General features: G+C 41.2%; 1 protein-coding gene across 1 annotated transcript in view; it reads left to right on the top strand.

Moving 5' to 3' along the window:
• sptbn1 (spectrin, beta, non-erythrocytic 1) overlaps positions 1-13651 on the top strand; it is an 89250-nt gene that overhangs the window by 22859 nt on the left and 52740 nt on the right. Inside the window, exon 2 of the mRNA XM_072660402.1 lies at positions 10056-10265. Coding sequence (XP_072516503.1) covers positions 10121-10265 — 145 coding nt within the window. The 5' untranslated portion in view covers positions 10056-10120. The remainder of the gene's footprint in view (positions 1-10055; positions 10266-13651) is intronic.

The following is a 13651-nucleotide window of genomic DNA, read 5'->3' as shown; positions in this document are numbered from 1 at the left end:
CTAGTGAACTAGGAGCAGTGAGTACACACACCCCCAGAGCGGTGGGCAGCCAACTCCAGCGCCCGGGGAGTAGAGAGGGTAAAGGGCCTTGCTCAAGGGCCCAACAGGGGCAGCTTGCCGAGCCTGGGTATTGAACCCACAGCCCTGTTACCAAAAGCCCGGCGCTCTAACCGCTGAGCCACCACTGCCCACTATATCACAGCATTGATTAACTGGTTGGGATATAGCCAACATTTCAGGCAACAAGCAGGTAAAATGGGCAAGCATAAGAACCATATCAACCTGGACAAGAGCCAAACTGTAATGGGTCAGAACATCTCCAAAACATCAGGCAGGCCTTGTGGGATGTTTTGAGTTTGTAGAGGTCAGTACCTACTAAAACTGGTGAGCTGATAACAGAGTCATGGGTGCCCAAGGCTCCTTGATGCGATCCATGGAAGCCCCACCTGCCAGCTTATAGGACCTAAGGGATCTGCCGCTAACGTCTTGGTGCTAGGTATCACTGGAGGTCTTCAGAGGTCTTGTGAGGTCCGTGCCTCGCAGGTTCAGAGCAGTTTCGGTGTTAAATTGAAGAAGCAGTTCAGTTCAGTACCAAATCTGAGTCGAGTGTTATTTGCACGGCTAGTGCAGATCTCTGTCTGGTGTGTGTTTGTGTGTGGGTGTGTGTGTGTAGGAGGCAGCAGGGCGGAACCAGCAGCTGCTTCGCAGAGTTCAGTGTTTGCTGGACTGTGAGAGACGTGTTGCGTTATCGTCCAAACAGCTGCAGAGCCTTTAGCTGAGGGTGTTGGTCCTCAAACTCAGAGCCTTCTGGGAAAGCTTGGCCTTTCTTCCTCGCTTCTTCTGTCATCCAATAAATATTCAGGACGATATCCACCAAACCCAAATCCCAGATACAGCTAATCATGATCAGCTCCAGACGTCTAAATGCTTTCCCAAGTGTTGTTGTGTGCAGTGAAGCCGCCCATCAGCGCCCCCTGCTGGCGGAAAGGCGAACGTCCCCTGGAAATGAGTCAAAGCGCAGACTCTGTAAATCTCTGAGGCAAAACCGCACCTCTCTCCTCTGTGATTTACTCGTTAGGGCTGCCATGCCAAACACACAGAACCACTTTTTATTTGTCCGACCGCGCCGAGGCTGGAACAATACGGTGTCAGTGCGGGCCGCAGACCTGATCAGTCATAGCTGGTTCTGAGCTCCGGTCTTCACAGGGGGTGGGAGAAGTTGGCCTGCTGCGTCCGTTGGCTGCGATCATGCTGTCTCTTTCTAAGCTAAGCAGGGGTCCGAGCATCGAGCCAAGTTTACAGAGATTGGAGGCTCCGGTTTCCTGTTTCATAATAATGGCCCACTCTGCTCCCACAGGCCTCCGAGATGTTTTCCCTCACAGAGAGAAAGAAAAAACAACACACATCTAGAGAGAAAGTAGAGGAGGCCATTTGTTGGAGCTGCAGCCTTATCCAGCTTTCATTTCCTGCAGGAGAGATAGGGAGTGGGAGGAGAGAGAAAGAAAAAAGGAAAATGAGAAAAAGAATAAAGAAAGACAGTAGAAAGGAGGGATGACACAAACGTGTAAGAGAGAACGGTAGGATGTAAGAGAGGGGAGAGAGTAAAAACGGAAAAGCAGGACAGGAGCTACAGAAAGAGAGTAGAAGATAGAGAGAGGTGAAAAAAGGAAACAGAGACAGTGAGAAACAGTAGAAAGAAAGTAGAGTAGAACGAGAGATGGAGAGAGGTGAAACAAAAACAGAGACCCTAAAAAAGAGCCGAAAGAAAAGAAGGAATAAAAAGGAAGGAAACTAATAAAAAGAGAAACAAGGCAAAAATAGAAACTACATAAAAAAAAGAAAATAGACAAAATGAATGAAAGAAGGAAGGAAGGAAAGAAAAAAGAAAAGAAAGAAAGAAGAAAAAAGAAAGAAAATTAAATAACTAAGAAAGAAAAGAAGGAAGAAAATAAATTAAGAAAAAAAGTAAAGAAAGAAAGAAAATAAGCAAGAAAGAAAACAGAAAAAAGGAAGAAAAGAAAAGAACTAAGCAAAAGAAAAGAAAAAAGAAAGGAAGGAAGAAAGATGGAAGAATAGGAAAGAAAGGAAGGAAGGAAACAAAAGAAAGAACAATAAAGAAAGAAAGAAAGAAAAGAAAGAAAACAGAAAAAGGAAGAAAAGAAAAGAACTAAGCAAAAGAAAAGAAAGAAAGGAAGGAAGGAAGAAAGATGGAAGAAAATGAAAGGAAGGAAGGAAACAACAAAAAGAACAATACAGAAAGAAGAAAGAAAGAGAAAAGAAAAGAAAGAAAATGTAAGTATACAGATGAAAGAAAAAAGAAAGAAAGCAGGACAGAATGAATGAAAAAAGTAAAGAAAGAAAGAAGAAAAAAGAAAGAAAATTAAATAACTAAAAAAGAAAAGAAGGAAGAAAACCAATAAAGAAGGAAGGAAGGAAACAACAGAAAGAAAATGTAAGAATACAGATGAAAAAAAAAGAAGAAAGAAGAAAGACACAAAATAAAAGAAGAAAGAAGAAAGGGAAGAAGAAATAAAATGAAGGAAGGAAGGAATAAAGAAAAAGAAAAGGAAGAATAAGACGGAAGCAGGAAAGAAAGAAAAGAGAAAGATACTCATGTGCAGGAAGAACAAAGAAAGAATACAAGCATAAAGAAAGACAGTAAAGAAGGGCAGATAAAAGGGGAAGAAAGGCAGACAGAGAGAAATAAAAGAGAGAGTAAAAAAATGGAGAAAGAGGGAAGTAGCAGATATAGCAGAAGCAAAGGAAGGAAAAAAAGTAGTAGGAAGAGAAAGAAAGAAAGAGGTGAAAATATCTAAACACAAAGCAGAAGAAACAGTCGGAAGAAAACAGAGAGACAGAGAGAGAGAGAGAGAGAGAGAGACCTCCACTTGCTTCCCATATAAAGTGTGAGCAGTGCTGATCGGCCACTAATGAGTCCAGTGATGACCACCCTTCTCCTCTTCTCCATAAATCGATCGGTCATATCAGCAGAAGGCTAATGCTCTCAGCCCACCACTGATTACTGAAGCTTTACAAAACACAAATGTTAAAGTGGATACACACTCTCTCTCACACACACACACACACACACTCACACTAATCGATTAAAATGATCCACCTTGAAGCCAAATGGGCCGCGGTCAGTATCGTCCATCCTTTCAGTCTGGGCAAAGTTTAGAGCCTGTTTCCGGTTTGTGAGCAAATGAGGCTGAAGCTCTGCTCTGCCTTCATAAGAGCTGATAGACGAGGCAGGAGATCAGAGGCAGAGTTACGGCTATTTTAAGAGGAGCTATCCAAACAGAATAAGCACATCAAACATAGTCGAGGAGTCGTGCCACCTTAATCTTATCTGATCAGTAAGGAGCCCCTCAGTGAGCACATCGCACACGAGAGTGTGTCTATCTCTCTCTCTCTCACACACACACACACACACACAAACACACACAAACAAACACACACACACACACACACACACATATACAAAAAAGAAAGAGAACCCGATAAGCTGGAATCTGCTCTGATGTTTTTCTGGGATTTGTGACCACAGTCCTGCTCGGCCCGCAGCGTAATAATCATAGTCTCCATAGTGACCCAGCGAAAGAGCCTCGTATCTTGTCTCGTTTGCCAGCTAATGGAATCAGTGGACGGAGAGTGGACAGAGGAAGCGCTCATAATGGCCTTTAAGAGATGAAGAGACAGAGGAAGAGATGATGATGATGATGATGATGAGGGTGATTTGCGAACGAAGAGTTATGATTCCTTCTTGTTTGTGCTGTAGCGCACTAGCCGTTATAGTCTGGGCCTGGGCTTTGTTGGCAGAGTTTGCTAAAATCTTAGTTAAATCTGATTCTAACTTTATATTAGATGAAAAAAATGAATCTTATATAATGCATTTAGTTTAATGAAGGTTAATGTAATGATATTTTAGTCCCAGTCCTTTTCTATTGGTTCATTAGTTATAAAATGTTTATATAATGTTTAAGGACAGATGCTATTTTCAAATAATGAAAAAATATATATAATAATAAAAACTGAGGATCTGAGGGTCTGTCAAGTTTTGTAGCTACTGAATGGTGACATCCAGTCAGCCAGTGTTGATTGGTTGGTTGGCATTGGTTTATGGCTTACATTGGTTTACATTGCTTTATTCTATTTGGCCATTTCTATAAAACCTTTTTATTTGATACGGCAAAATGTTCATAAAAATGCTTGGATAGAAACCTTGCTCCTGATACAGTATTTGGACACATTGTCCAGCCCTAGTGCCAGAGCTGAGGCTGTAAAACGCACACAGACGTCAGCATCCTGAGTTACTCCCCACATGCACCTGCTAGAAATGTCTCCAACCATAGAGACGGAAAAGAGGAAAAGCAGCTTTCCACTGAAGCTAGCCTCATTCGGCTCTACGTACAGCTCCACACACGCGTGCAGAATGAAGCTAGTCTCATTTGATGGCCGGTAACAGAAGAGTGGCTAATGCAGGTGCATTACCAGCAGCCTACAGCCCCCCCCCATTACTGTAAATGGCCTTCTCGGATTCTCACATCCTGAAGACCTCATGATTATCCGTGACTACAGAAGAAAAGCTCTTGTAGTTCAAGCTCTCTTGCGTTGCAGTGCATCTTTGCTGTCATGTAAACAGATTTACATTGACCTTATTATGGGCTTGTTTTTTTTTTGGCTATTGTGAACGCGATACACACGCTTCAATATCAAATCAATACATAAGAGAGTGCACTACATGACTTATGGAATCTGGAAGGTATCTGGAAAATCAATAAAACTTTTTTTTGGCAGCTGGGCAGACTTCTCTGGCATCTGGACTTTCCAATATGATGCAGATGTCAAGATGGGATGCATGACCACTGACTTTCCAAAAGCAAGTAATACAAGGCCAGGGTGTTGTTAAAAGGAAAATACTAGAAATAGTGATATTGAAATTCTACTATTGGAATGAAATGTCTAGCAAATGTCTGCAAAGAAAGCTGTGCTCTCTATCTGCCAGCGGCTCTCTGTTTTATTCTGTATTTCAGTCCATTGCTTAGAAAGTATTAAGTATTAACCCCTTAAAAAGCCTGTGGGCCGTCGGCAGGCTGAAAGTGCTATTACAAACCTTTATTCCCCCCCAAAAAAGCCCCACCAGTTTGTACAGAAGTCCCTGTAGTTGCTGAGTAATAAGCCTTCTTGCATTTAAGGGGTTAAATTGATTGATGTTGAAATCTCAAATCAAATCTCGGGCATTTCAGGATTTTATAGGACTGTATTTGCAACATTTCTAATTCTGTTAGATTTGATAACATCGGTACAGCTCCATAACGTCACGATCTGATACATTTTCAATATGGCCTGACAATATGACTTATGTTAACACCTTTCTCAAAATATTAAATATATTCTGTAATATAAATTGTGAAATCATTGTAAAATCATTTATAGTATATAAATATATACTTAAGCAGTATCCTGTTGTAAACTATAGTAACTGTTCAGATTTTCTTCTACAAATCCTTTGGAAGTCCCCAGTAATGTTACCACAGATGAAATGTACTGTATGTTTGGGCTTTCTGACTTGGCAGGTTGGGTTCAATTAAAATGAACCCTGGAGTGATTTCTCTGTTAGTGCGATTCATTAAAAGAAGTGAGAATGCTGCCTGGTACCCACCAGACAAGCGAAACAAGACCCCCTGAGAAGGTCAGAATTAGTCTGCCAAACAAACGGTGTGGTTTGATTGAAGTTAGAGCGCAACTTGGACCAAAGACGTCTAAGCGGACCAACTCCAGGATGTTTACGGCTTTAAAAAAATAACAAGACGCATGAAATAAGACATGCATGAAACCCACAGGCTCAGTTACAGCAGCGTTATGGTAATGAAGTAAATGTGAATTACGTGGGAAAGCCCGGCAGCACAAAATCCCATTTCTTACATAATGCTGCTTTTAACCACAGTAAAACGAACTCCTTTTTCCAGCTATTACTGCAATTATTTTCGCCTAATGTACGCTATTAAATTTGGAACTTTTTGCCTGGAAGAACTTTGTTTACATCTTTGGGTTTGAAGTCAAAAGTGTTAGTGTGAACGCTAAGCTAAGCAGAACTAAAACTAGAACTATTTAGACTAACTAGTACGATTTTCTTCATATTCATCATATTTATTAGTTATTATTATGTAATTCCACTGACTGACAGAGAAGCTAACAGCTAACTAACGCGATAAACTACCACTAACTGCAAACTAACGCACAAGGCCTGGCTATTTCGCTAACTGTGGTCAGTGCTTTTGGAAAACTACTACTGGAATAAAATACTGGAGTAAATAACAGCAAAAATATAAGATATATTCTTCAGTAATACTTCAATAATAATGTATAGTGTTTTCTTGAATAGCTCATTTTTCCTTGAGTAGTATCCTATTAACTGACATAGAAACTAGCTAGCTGCTAAACTATTGTGCTAACTGCTTGCTAACTAGCAAACCACCTTCAGCTAACATGCTAACTGGTCAAGCTAATATCTGTAAAGAAATTAAAACCAAATCAACAGTAATATATATATATATATATGAGATATAAGTGATGTATTCTTCAGTAATACTTAATCAGTACAGCAATACTCTTCAGTAACACTTTAGTAATAATGTATATATATAATATATAATAATGTAGCTATAATGTTTTCTTGAATATGTAAATTTTACTTCAGTAGTATCTTCCCAACTGACAGTGAAGCTAGCTGCTAAACTATTGTGCTAACTGCAAACTAGCAAACATCCTTCAGCTAACATGCTAACTGTGGTCAAGCCAATTTGCTACTGAATTTATTTAATAATGCTGGGACATATTTATTAAAAATCACATCCATAGTATATTGTAATTGATCTGTTAAAGATGTCTCTTGATTGTAATAAAATTTATTAGGGACACATGGTGGATATTAACCTGATTCAAGTCTGGTTTCTTAGCTGTGGAGAAACTGTAAAGTTAAACTTTGCTAATGTAAGAAATTAAAATCAAACCAATTGTATGAGTGTGACAGAAAAATCATTTTAGCAGCCACAGCCTTATATTTATTAGTTGTTATTAGCTATATAATTCCACTGACTGACAGAAAAGCTAACTGCTAACTAAAACACAAGGCCAGGCTTTTGCGTTAACTGTGGTCAGTGCTATTCTAATACTACTACTGGAATAAAATAGTAAATAATGGTGTAAATTGATAGATAATAATTCTCATAATAATGTGAATAAAGTGTTTTCTTGAACAACTAAGGCTTACTTGAGTAGTATCCCACTGACCAGCGGAGAAGCTAGCTGCTAACTAATGAGATAAACGTGCTAACTGCTTGCTAACCACAAACTAGCAAACAACATTAGCGAACATGCTAAGTGAAGCTAGCTGCTAAACTATTGTGCTAACTGCAAACTAGCAAACATCCTTCAGCTAACATGCAAACTGGGGTCAAGCTAATTTGCTACCGAATTTATTCTATGATGCTGGGGCATATTTACTAACAAATCTATAGGAATGTTTACATCCCTAGTGTATTGTAATCGATCTGGTAAAGATTTCACTTGATTCCTGGTGTTTTGGTAATGGTTCCTGTCTAATAATCCGCCATTATTAGGTGTATCACAGTGTTCAGGTTTCTAATGGTTGCACAGGTGAGGTGTGACTGATTCTAGACACATTTAGCCTAATGGTTTTCTAACAGTCCATGTATATAACATATCCATATATACTATGGATGTGATTTTTAATAAATATGTCCCAGCATTATTAAATAAATTCAGTAGCAAATTGGCTTGACCACAGTTAGCATGTTAGCTGAAGGATGTTTGCTAGTTTGCAGTTAGCACAATAGTTTAGCAGCTAGCTTCACTGTCAGTTGGGAAGATACTACTGAAGTAAAATTTACATATTCAAGAAAACATTATAGCTACATTATTATATATTATATATATACATTAATACTAAAGTGTTACTGAAGAGTATTGCTGTACTGATTAAGTATTACTGAAGAATACATCACTTATATGTCATATATATATATATATATATATATATATATATATATATATATTACTGTTGATTTGGTTTTAATTTCTTTACAGATATTAGCTTGACCAGTTAGCATGTTAGCTGAAGGTGGTTTGCTAGTTAGCAAGCAGTTAGCACAATAGTTTAGCAGCTAGCTAGTTTCTGTGTCAGTTAATAGGATACTACTCAAGTAAAAATGAGCTATTCAAGAAAACACTATACATTATTATTGAAGTATTACTGAAGAATATATCTTATATTTTTGCTGTTATTTACTAGCCAGGCCTTGTGCGTTAGTTTGTGGTAGCTAAGTGGTAGTTTATCGCGTTAGTTAGCTGTTAGCTTCTCTGTCAGTCAGTGGAATTACATAATAATAACTAATAAATATGATGTGATATCACTGTGAGTCGCTAAAACTGTACTATTAAAATGGTGAAGCATTAGCATTAAGACTGTGTTAATGACGTCTGGTAGTTTGGTTCTCTTGGCTCAGACTAAAGAAGAAACACATACATTAGTTCTAGTTTGTATGTGTGTGTGTGTGTGTGTGTGTGTGGTCTTTTTTCCTGATTTTTTTTCCATGTCGTTGCCTAAAAAGTCAGTGCATAAATCCATCCTTTGGACTCCCGTGCCACCCGTGTGTTTACTTTGCTGTGTTTCTGTGCCCACTCTAATTCCAGCTCCTGCGGCCTACACATGTAAAAAGCCTGACCCGGTGGCGCGGTTATATTTATCCAGCTCCACCGCCAGGAGTCTCAGAGACTTAGCGTTAGGCTCCTACTCGTACAAAGAGGCTGGGATGGAAACGGAGGGCATAAGAGTCTCAGCAAGAGACTCGTTCCACCTAAATTGCGAGATAGTGCAGCGCAGTCTGCAGTGAGATGTTAATAAAGCATTTCACTTGCGCCGCTAGATAGCCTGGCTAGTGCAGAGCTATTTCGGTGTGTGTGGGAGGTATGCATAGAAAGAAAATGGGGGGCTGGGGGGGTGTGGAGGTTCCCACAGGACTGAAGCACATTCTTTATTTTGCTTGACTTCGGCCTCATGGTAGCAATTAGAAAAGTGAACAGAGGTTTAAATGCAGTAAGAGGAGGTGGAACCCAAGAGGACCACAAACCCGGCATTGAGAGAAGCCCTACATTAGCACGGTGAACAGGCAGCTTTCTCTATTTGTTTGTTTTCTGTGTGTGTGTGTGTGTGTGTGTGTGTGTGTGTGTGTGTTTTGTCTGGCACCTCTGCAGTTAGCCCTTACACACATGCTTGGTACTGGGCGCTGGTTCATAGGCTTCTGACTCTCTCCAGGCATAGTGCTGACAACAGGTTTTTTTTTAACACACACACACACACACACTTATACACATGCACACACACACACACACACATAGGAGGTATTCGCTGAGCTTGTCAAGCTGAGATGCACTCATGCATTTGAGGGCAGAGTGCTGATTTCAATTAAGGGGAGCGAGTCTGCACACAGCAAACGCAGAGAAAAAAACCCTGGCAGGAGACGCTATGGTTAGCTAGCTCTGCCAGAGCCTCCCCATTCTGTCACTGTTATGAATTGCCCTCAGCTGAAGAACACCAATAACTGTACTTGTCCACGCTCTCTGGATGCAGATGGTTTGACGTCCTACAGAGCAGTTCTGAAGGTTGACCAGTAGGGGGCGATATGTGCCCTGAGCCTTGCTGTGCTTTGAGTGGAAGGAGTTGCAACATGTGCTTGGCTCTTACGCTTGAAAGCCCTTGAGGAAGCCGTGAAAACCTTTGAAAAACACTTGAAACTGTGTCACATAAGGTCAAGTCTTGGTGTGGGGGGCTTAATGGGTCATGACTCCCCATTGTAGACCCCAACCAACAATATTTCTTGTCCAGAAAGTGGTGAAATCACTGGGATGGGATTGCCCCATCGGCATCGCTGTGCTAACCTTGTACTCGTAGGCCCCGGCTGACTGGATTTCATTTAGGCTTCATATGTTTATTAATTCTAACCTTTGCCCCCACCTTCTCTCCTTCTTTGCAGGGCTTCAGAGGAAGCCGCCCATGAGGAAGTGTGATCGGTGAAAAGGCGAAAGGTGAGAGGTCAGGATGACAACAGTAGCCGCAGAATATGACCACATGGACATCCAGCAGCAGTACCAGGATACTGTCAACAACCGCTGGGATGAGGAGTGGGACAACGAGAACAGCTCGGCCCGGCTGTTCGAACGCTCGCGTATCAAGGCCTTAGCAGGTGAGGACACTCTGAAGGATCATGAAAGGGCTTAGGACGGAACCCTGAGGAACACCGTGATGAACACAATCGTAGTTAAGGGTTTTTAGCGAGAATGAACACGCTGTCTAGTAGGGCTGTACAATATATCGCTTGTTGATTTATTATTTATGATTTAATATGCAAATGAGCTCTCTGGCAAATAATAATTTGTATCCCGATTAATCTCATCAATAATATAAGAATAGAAATAACACTCATTCAACCTCACTCACTCTTCAACCACATTGCATAAAGGGTTCACCAAAATCATACCACACTTCATTATGATACCATTACATATACATCATATATATGTAATCAGGTGTTTTGATAACATGGTGCTTTGTAGGCTACATATTATGCAGCCCTGCTATTCAGCACATCAAAATATCCCTTTCTTGGGAAGACTATGATCAGGGAATAGGTGGAGGGTTCAATAATAATAGCCACCAGTCGGCTAAATCACCTACTGCACACACTGGGCAGTAAGTACCTTCTCACCTGCCCTTGGAACCCTCACATCCTCCCTGCCTCCCTTAAAGTACTTTTAAAAAAACCCACTTAGTGTTTCTCAAAGTGCTCTAAGCTAATGCTAATGCTGTAATATGACACATACTTTTGCAGACCGTGTGAGAGCAAATGGCTGAAAGTACAGAAAATCAATATTCAGAGTTGTCCTTGTGTTGCATTATTTACCAAGTTAAATTCTTAATGCAGTCTGTATGTACAGGGTTAAAAGCCAAACACGCAACGATCAGATCCATGCACCCCCTCTGTCTCTGTCTCTCGCTCTTTCTCTCTCTCGTGCTCTCCCTCTCTCCCTCCTTTTGGCTGCTGCCTCAAAGAGAGCCTGTAATTAACTTGGATGTTCTCACTGAAGCCATGTTGGTAGTAATATTGCTTTTGGGACTAGCGTGCAAAGGGTACGAAAAGGGTACTTAGCCTGTATATATCAGCATTTAATGATATTTAAGGATGTCTTCGCCCTTTTTCTCTTCCAATGCTGATATTGAAGCCTTCATTGTTGCCAATAGTAGGCTATTATGCTCAGACCTATGCTCAAAAGTTACAGTTTGTTCTACCTAGTGTTGTGTAGCGCCCCCTTAAGGTAGCTGTTACAGCTTGTAGTGTGTAAGCATTAGCGTGTTTGATGTTAATGTGGTGATGTGGTCGATTTTTCTGCACATAAAAATTACAGTTGTCCAACAATGTCGACACACCACCCTCCTGCGATCCACCATGATTCCGTGAGTTAAAATACAATGGAAAAACTACTGTTACCACAGTGATATTCCCAAATTCACTACAATTCCCACTATACCATGCAAATCCAAACTGTAGGTGCTAATGGCTCACAGCTTGAAGTTTCCGCTTAAAGTTCCAGGACCTCGCACTTGGGAAATTTGGTTGCACATTACGTTCATCAGCCATTCGCCTATAACCTACCACCTACCGCGTATTCTCCGCACAACTGCACGCACCGAAGCGTGCCGTCCGTGCCATGACAGTTCTGTGCGAGTACACGCACCGCTACACCACTGTTCTCTACATATTCAGAGATAGCAGGGGTAGCATGTCGGCGGCGTACCTGCTGCCTCTGTTTTCAGTCACTTTCTCCGTGCCGGGGTCGGTTCTAAAGTGCTGTAAGTGCACTGTTTACAGAGATGTGATGCTGTTTATGATGGCTGCCTATTGAAGGGCTGCAAGATGGCAGAGCAGAGAGGAGAGAAAGAGAGAGACAGCATGCTGTAAGTGCACCCGGAGGAGCCAGGCCTTATTCCTAGTGGGCAGCGGAGCTTAAACAGGCCCGACCTTAAACCTCCAAACCTCTCTTTACTCTCTGCCTCACTCAGCCGAGGAAGTACTTCAAATATTTCAAGAAAAAAAAAAAAAAACACAGAGCAAAGAATATGGATGGTGAGTGTTTCTCTGTCTCCGTTCTTTGCCCAAGACCACAATCTGTTTTGGGAGCGTGGAGAGAGAAAAAAAAAGCCCCCAGAATTCCAGCGAGCATCCTGCTTTTCACATGATTCTGTTTTCCTGCATTCCTGAGCACTAGAGCATACGCCCCACTCTCTTTCTCCCGCTCGTGTTTCTCTCTCCCTCTCTCGCTCTCTGCTGAGTTGTAGTAGAAGGTGGGAAGGGTACAACTAGAGTAAGTTGAACTGTGAGCCGTGTTAACCGTGCAGTTCCTGCCTGCGCATTGTTTGAATGTTCATGTGGCTTATTCACATCTGAGAGAGAGAGAGAGAGAGAGAGAGAGAGAGGGAGAGGGAGAGAGAGGGAGGTGGAATGAAAGAGAAAGAGAGACTAGAGGGTAGCGTAACGATGCTACAGTTTCCAGCCAGCCAATACAGACACACTTTTACTGCACTTTTACTGTTTAACTGCAAATTTGCTGCAATTTCACTGTAACTTTACTGTAATTATACTGTAACACCACTGTAGTTTTACTGTATCTTCAATGTAGTTTCACTGTTAATTCAATGCAGTTTCACTGTAGTTTTGCTGTAACTTCACTGTAGTTTTACTGTAGTTTCACAGTAGTTTTACTGTAACATCACTGTAGTTTTACTGTATTTTCAATGTAGTTTCACTGTAAATTCACTGTAGTTTCACTACATTTTTACTGTAGTTTTACTGTAACGTCATTGTAGTTTTACAGTAGCTTCACTGTAGTTTTACTGTAGTTTTGCTGTAACTTCACTGTGGGTTTACTTCAGTTTACTGTAACTTCAATGTGGTTATATCTCAATTCACTGTATCTTCACTGTAGTTTCACTGTATCTTCACTGTAACTTTACTGTGGTTATACCTCAATTCACGGTAACTTTACTGTAGTTTCACTGTAACTTCAGTTTCACACCTAGTCCTGATCTGTAAACACCCCAGCACTGTTCCCTGACAAACCCAGTGGTTGATGTAGCATAGTCAGTAACAACACTGCCTTCCCTGTGGCAGACTAGTGTTTAATTCCATGGCCAGACAAGCGCACTACACTGCACCAATAAGAGTTCTTGGGCAAATCCCCTAACATATCATTCTTCCACCTGTGTAACATGATTCAAATCTCAGGTCGCTCTGGATAAGAGGCTCAGCCAAATGGTCGAATACCGTAAATGTAAAACCTGCTGTGCCGTGCAACACCTACACATCATTACCATGCTACAAACACAATACTCACATTCCTCAGGAGTTCTTCAGAAACACTAAACTTCTCTCTTGCATATCTGATCTGACCACTGGTGACTTTGACAGGAAGTGCGATGTAACGCTAGCACACATTCTAGTCCCAGTGGGCCGATAAGGCAAGAATCCCCCCTGCTAGCAGACAGCATACCCCACTAATGTGGACCATGTGGCCT

This window comes from Salminus brasiliensis, chromosome 17, assembly GCF_030463535.1.
Source record: "Salminus brasiliensis chromosome 17, fSalBra1.hap2, whole genome shotgun sequence".
In the NCBI taxonomy this organism is placed as follows: Eukaryota; Metazoa; Chordata; class Actinopteri; order Characiformes; family Bryconidae; genus Salminus; species Salminus brasiliensis.
The sequence above is the reverse complement of the archived record's forward strand: the minus strand, read 5'-3'. Positions and strand labels throughout refer to the sequence as shown.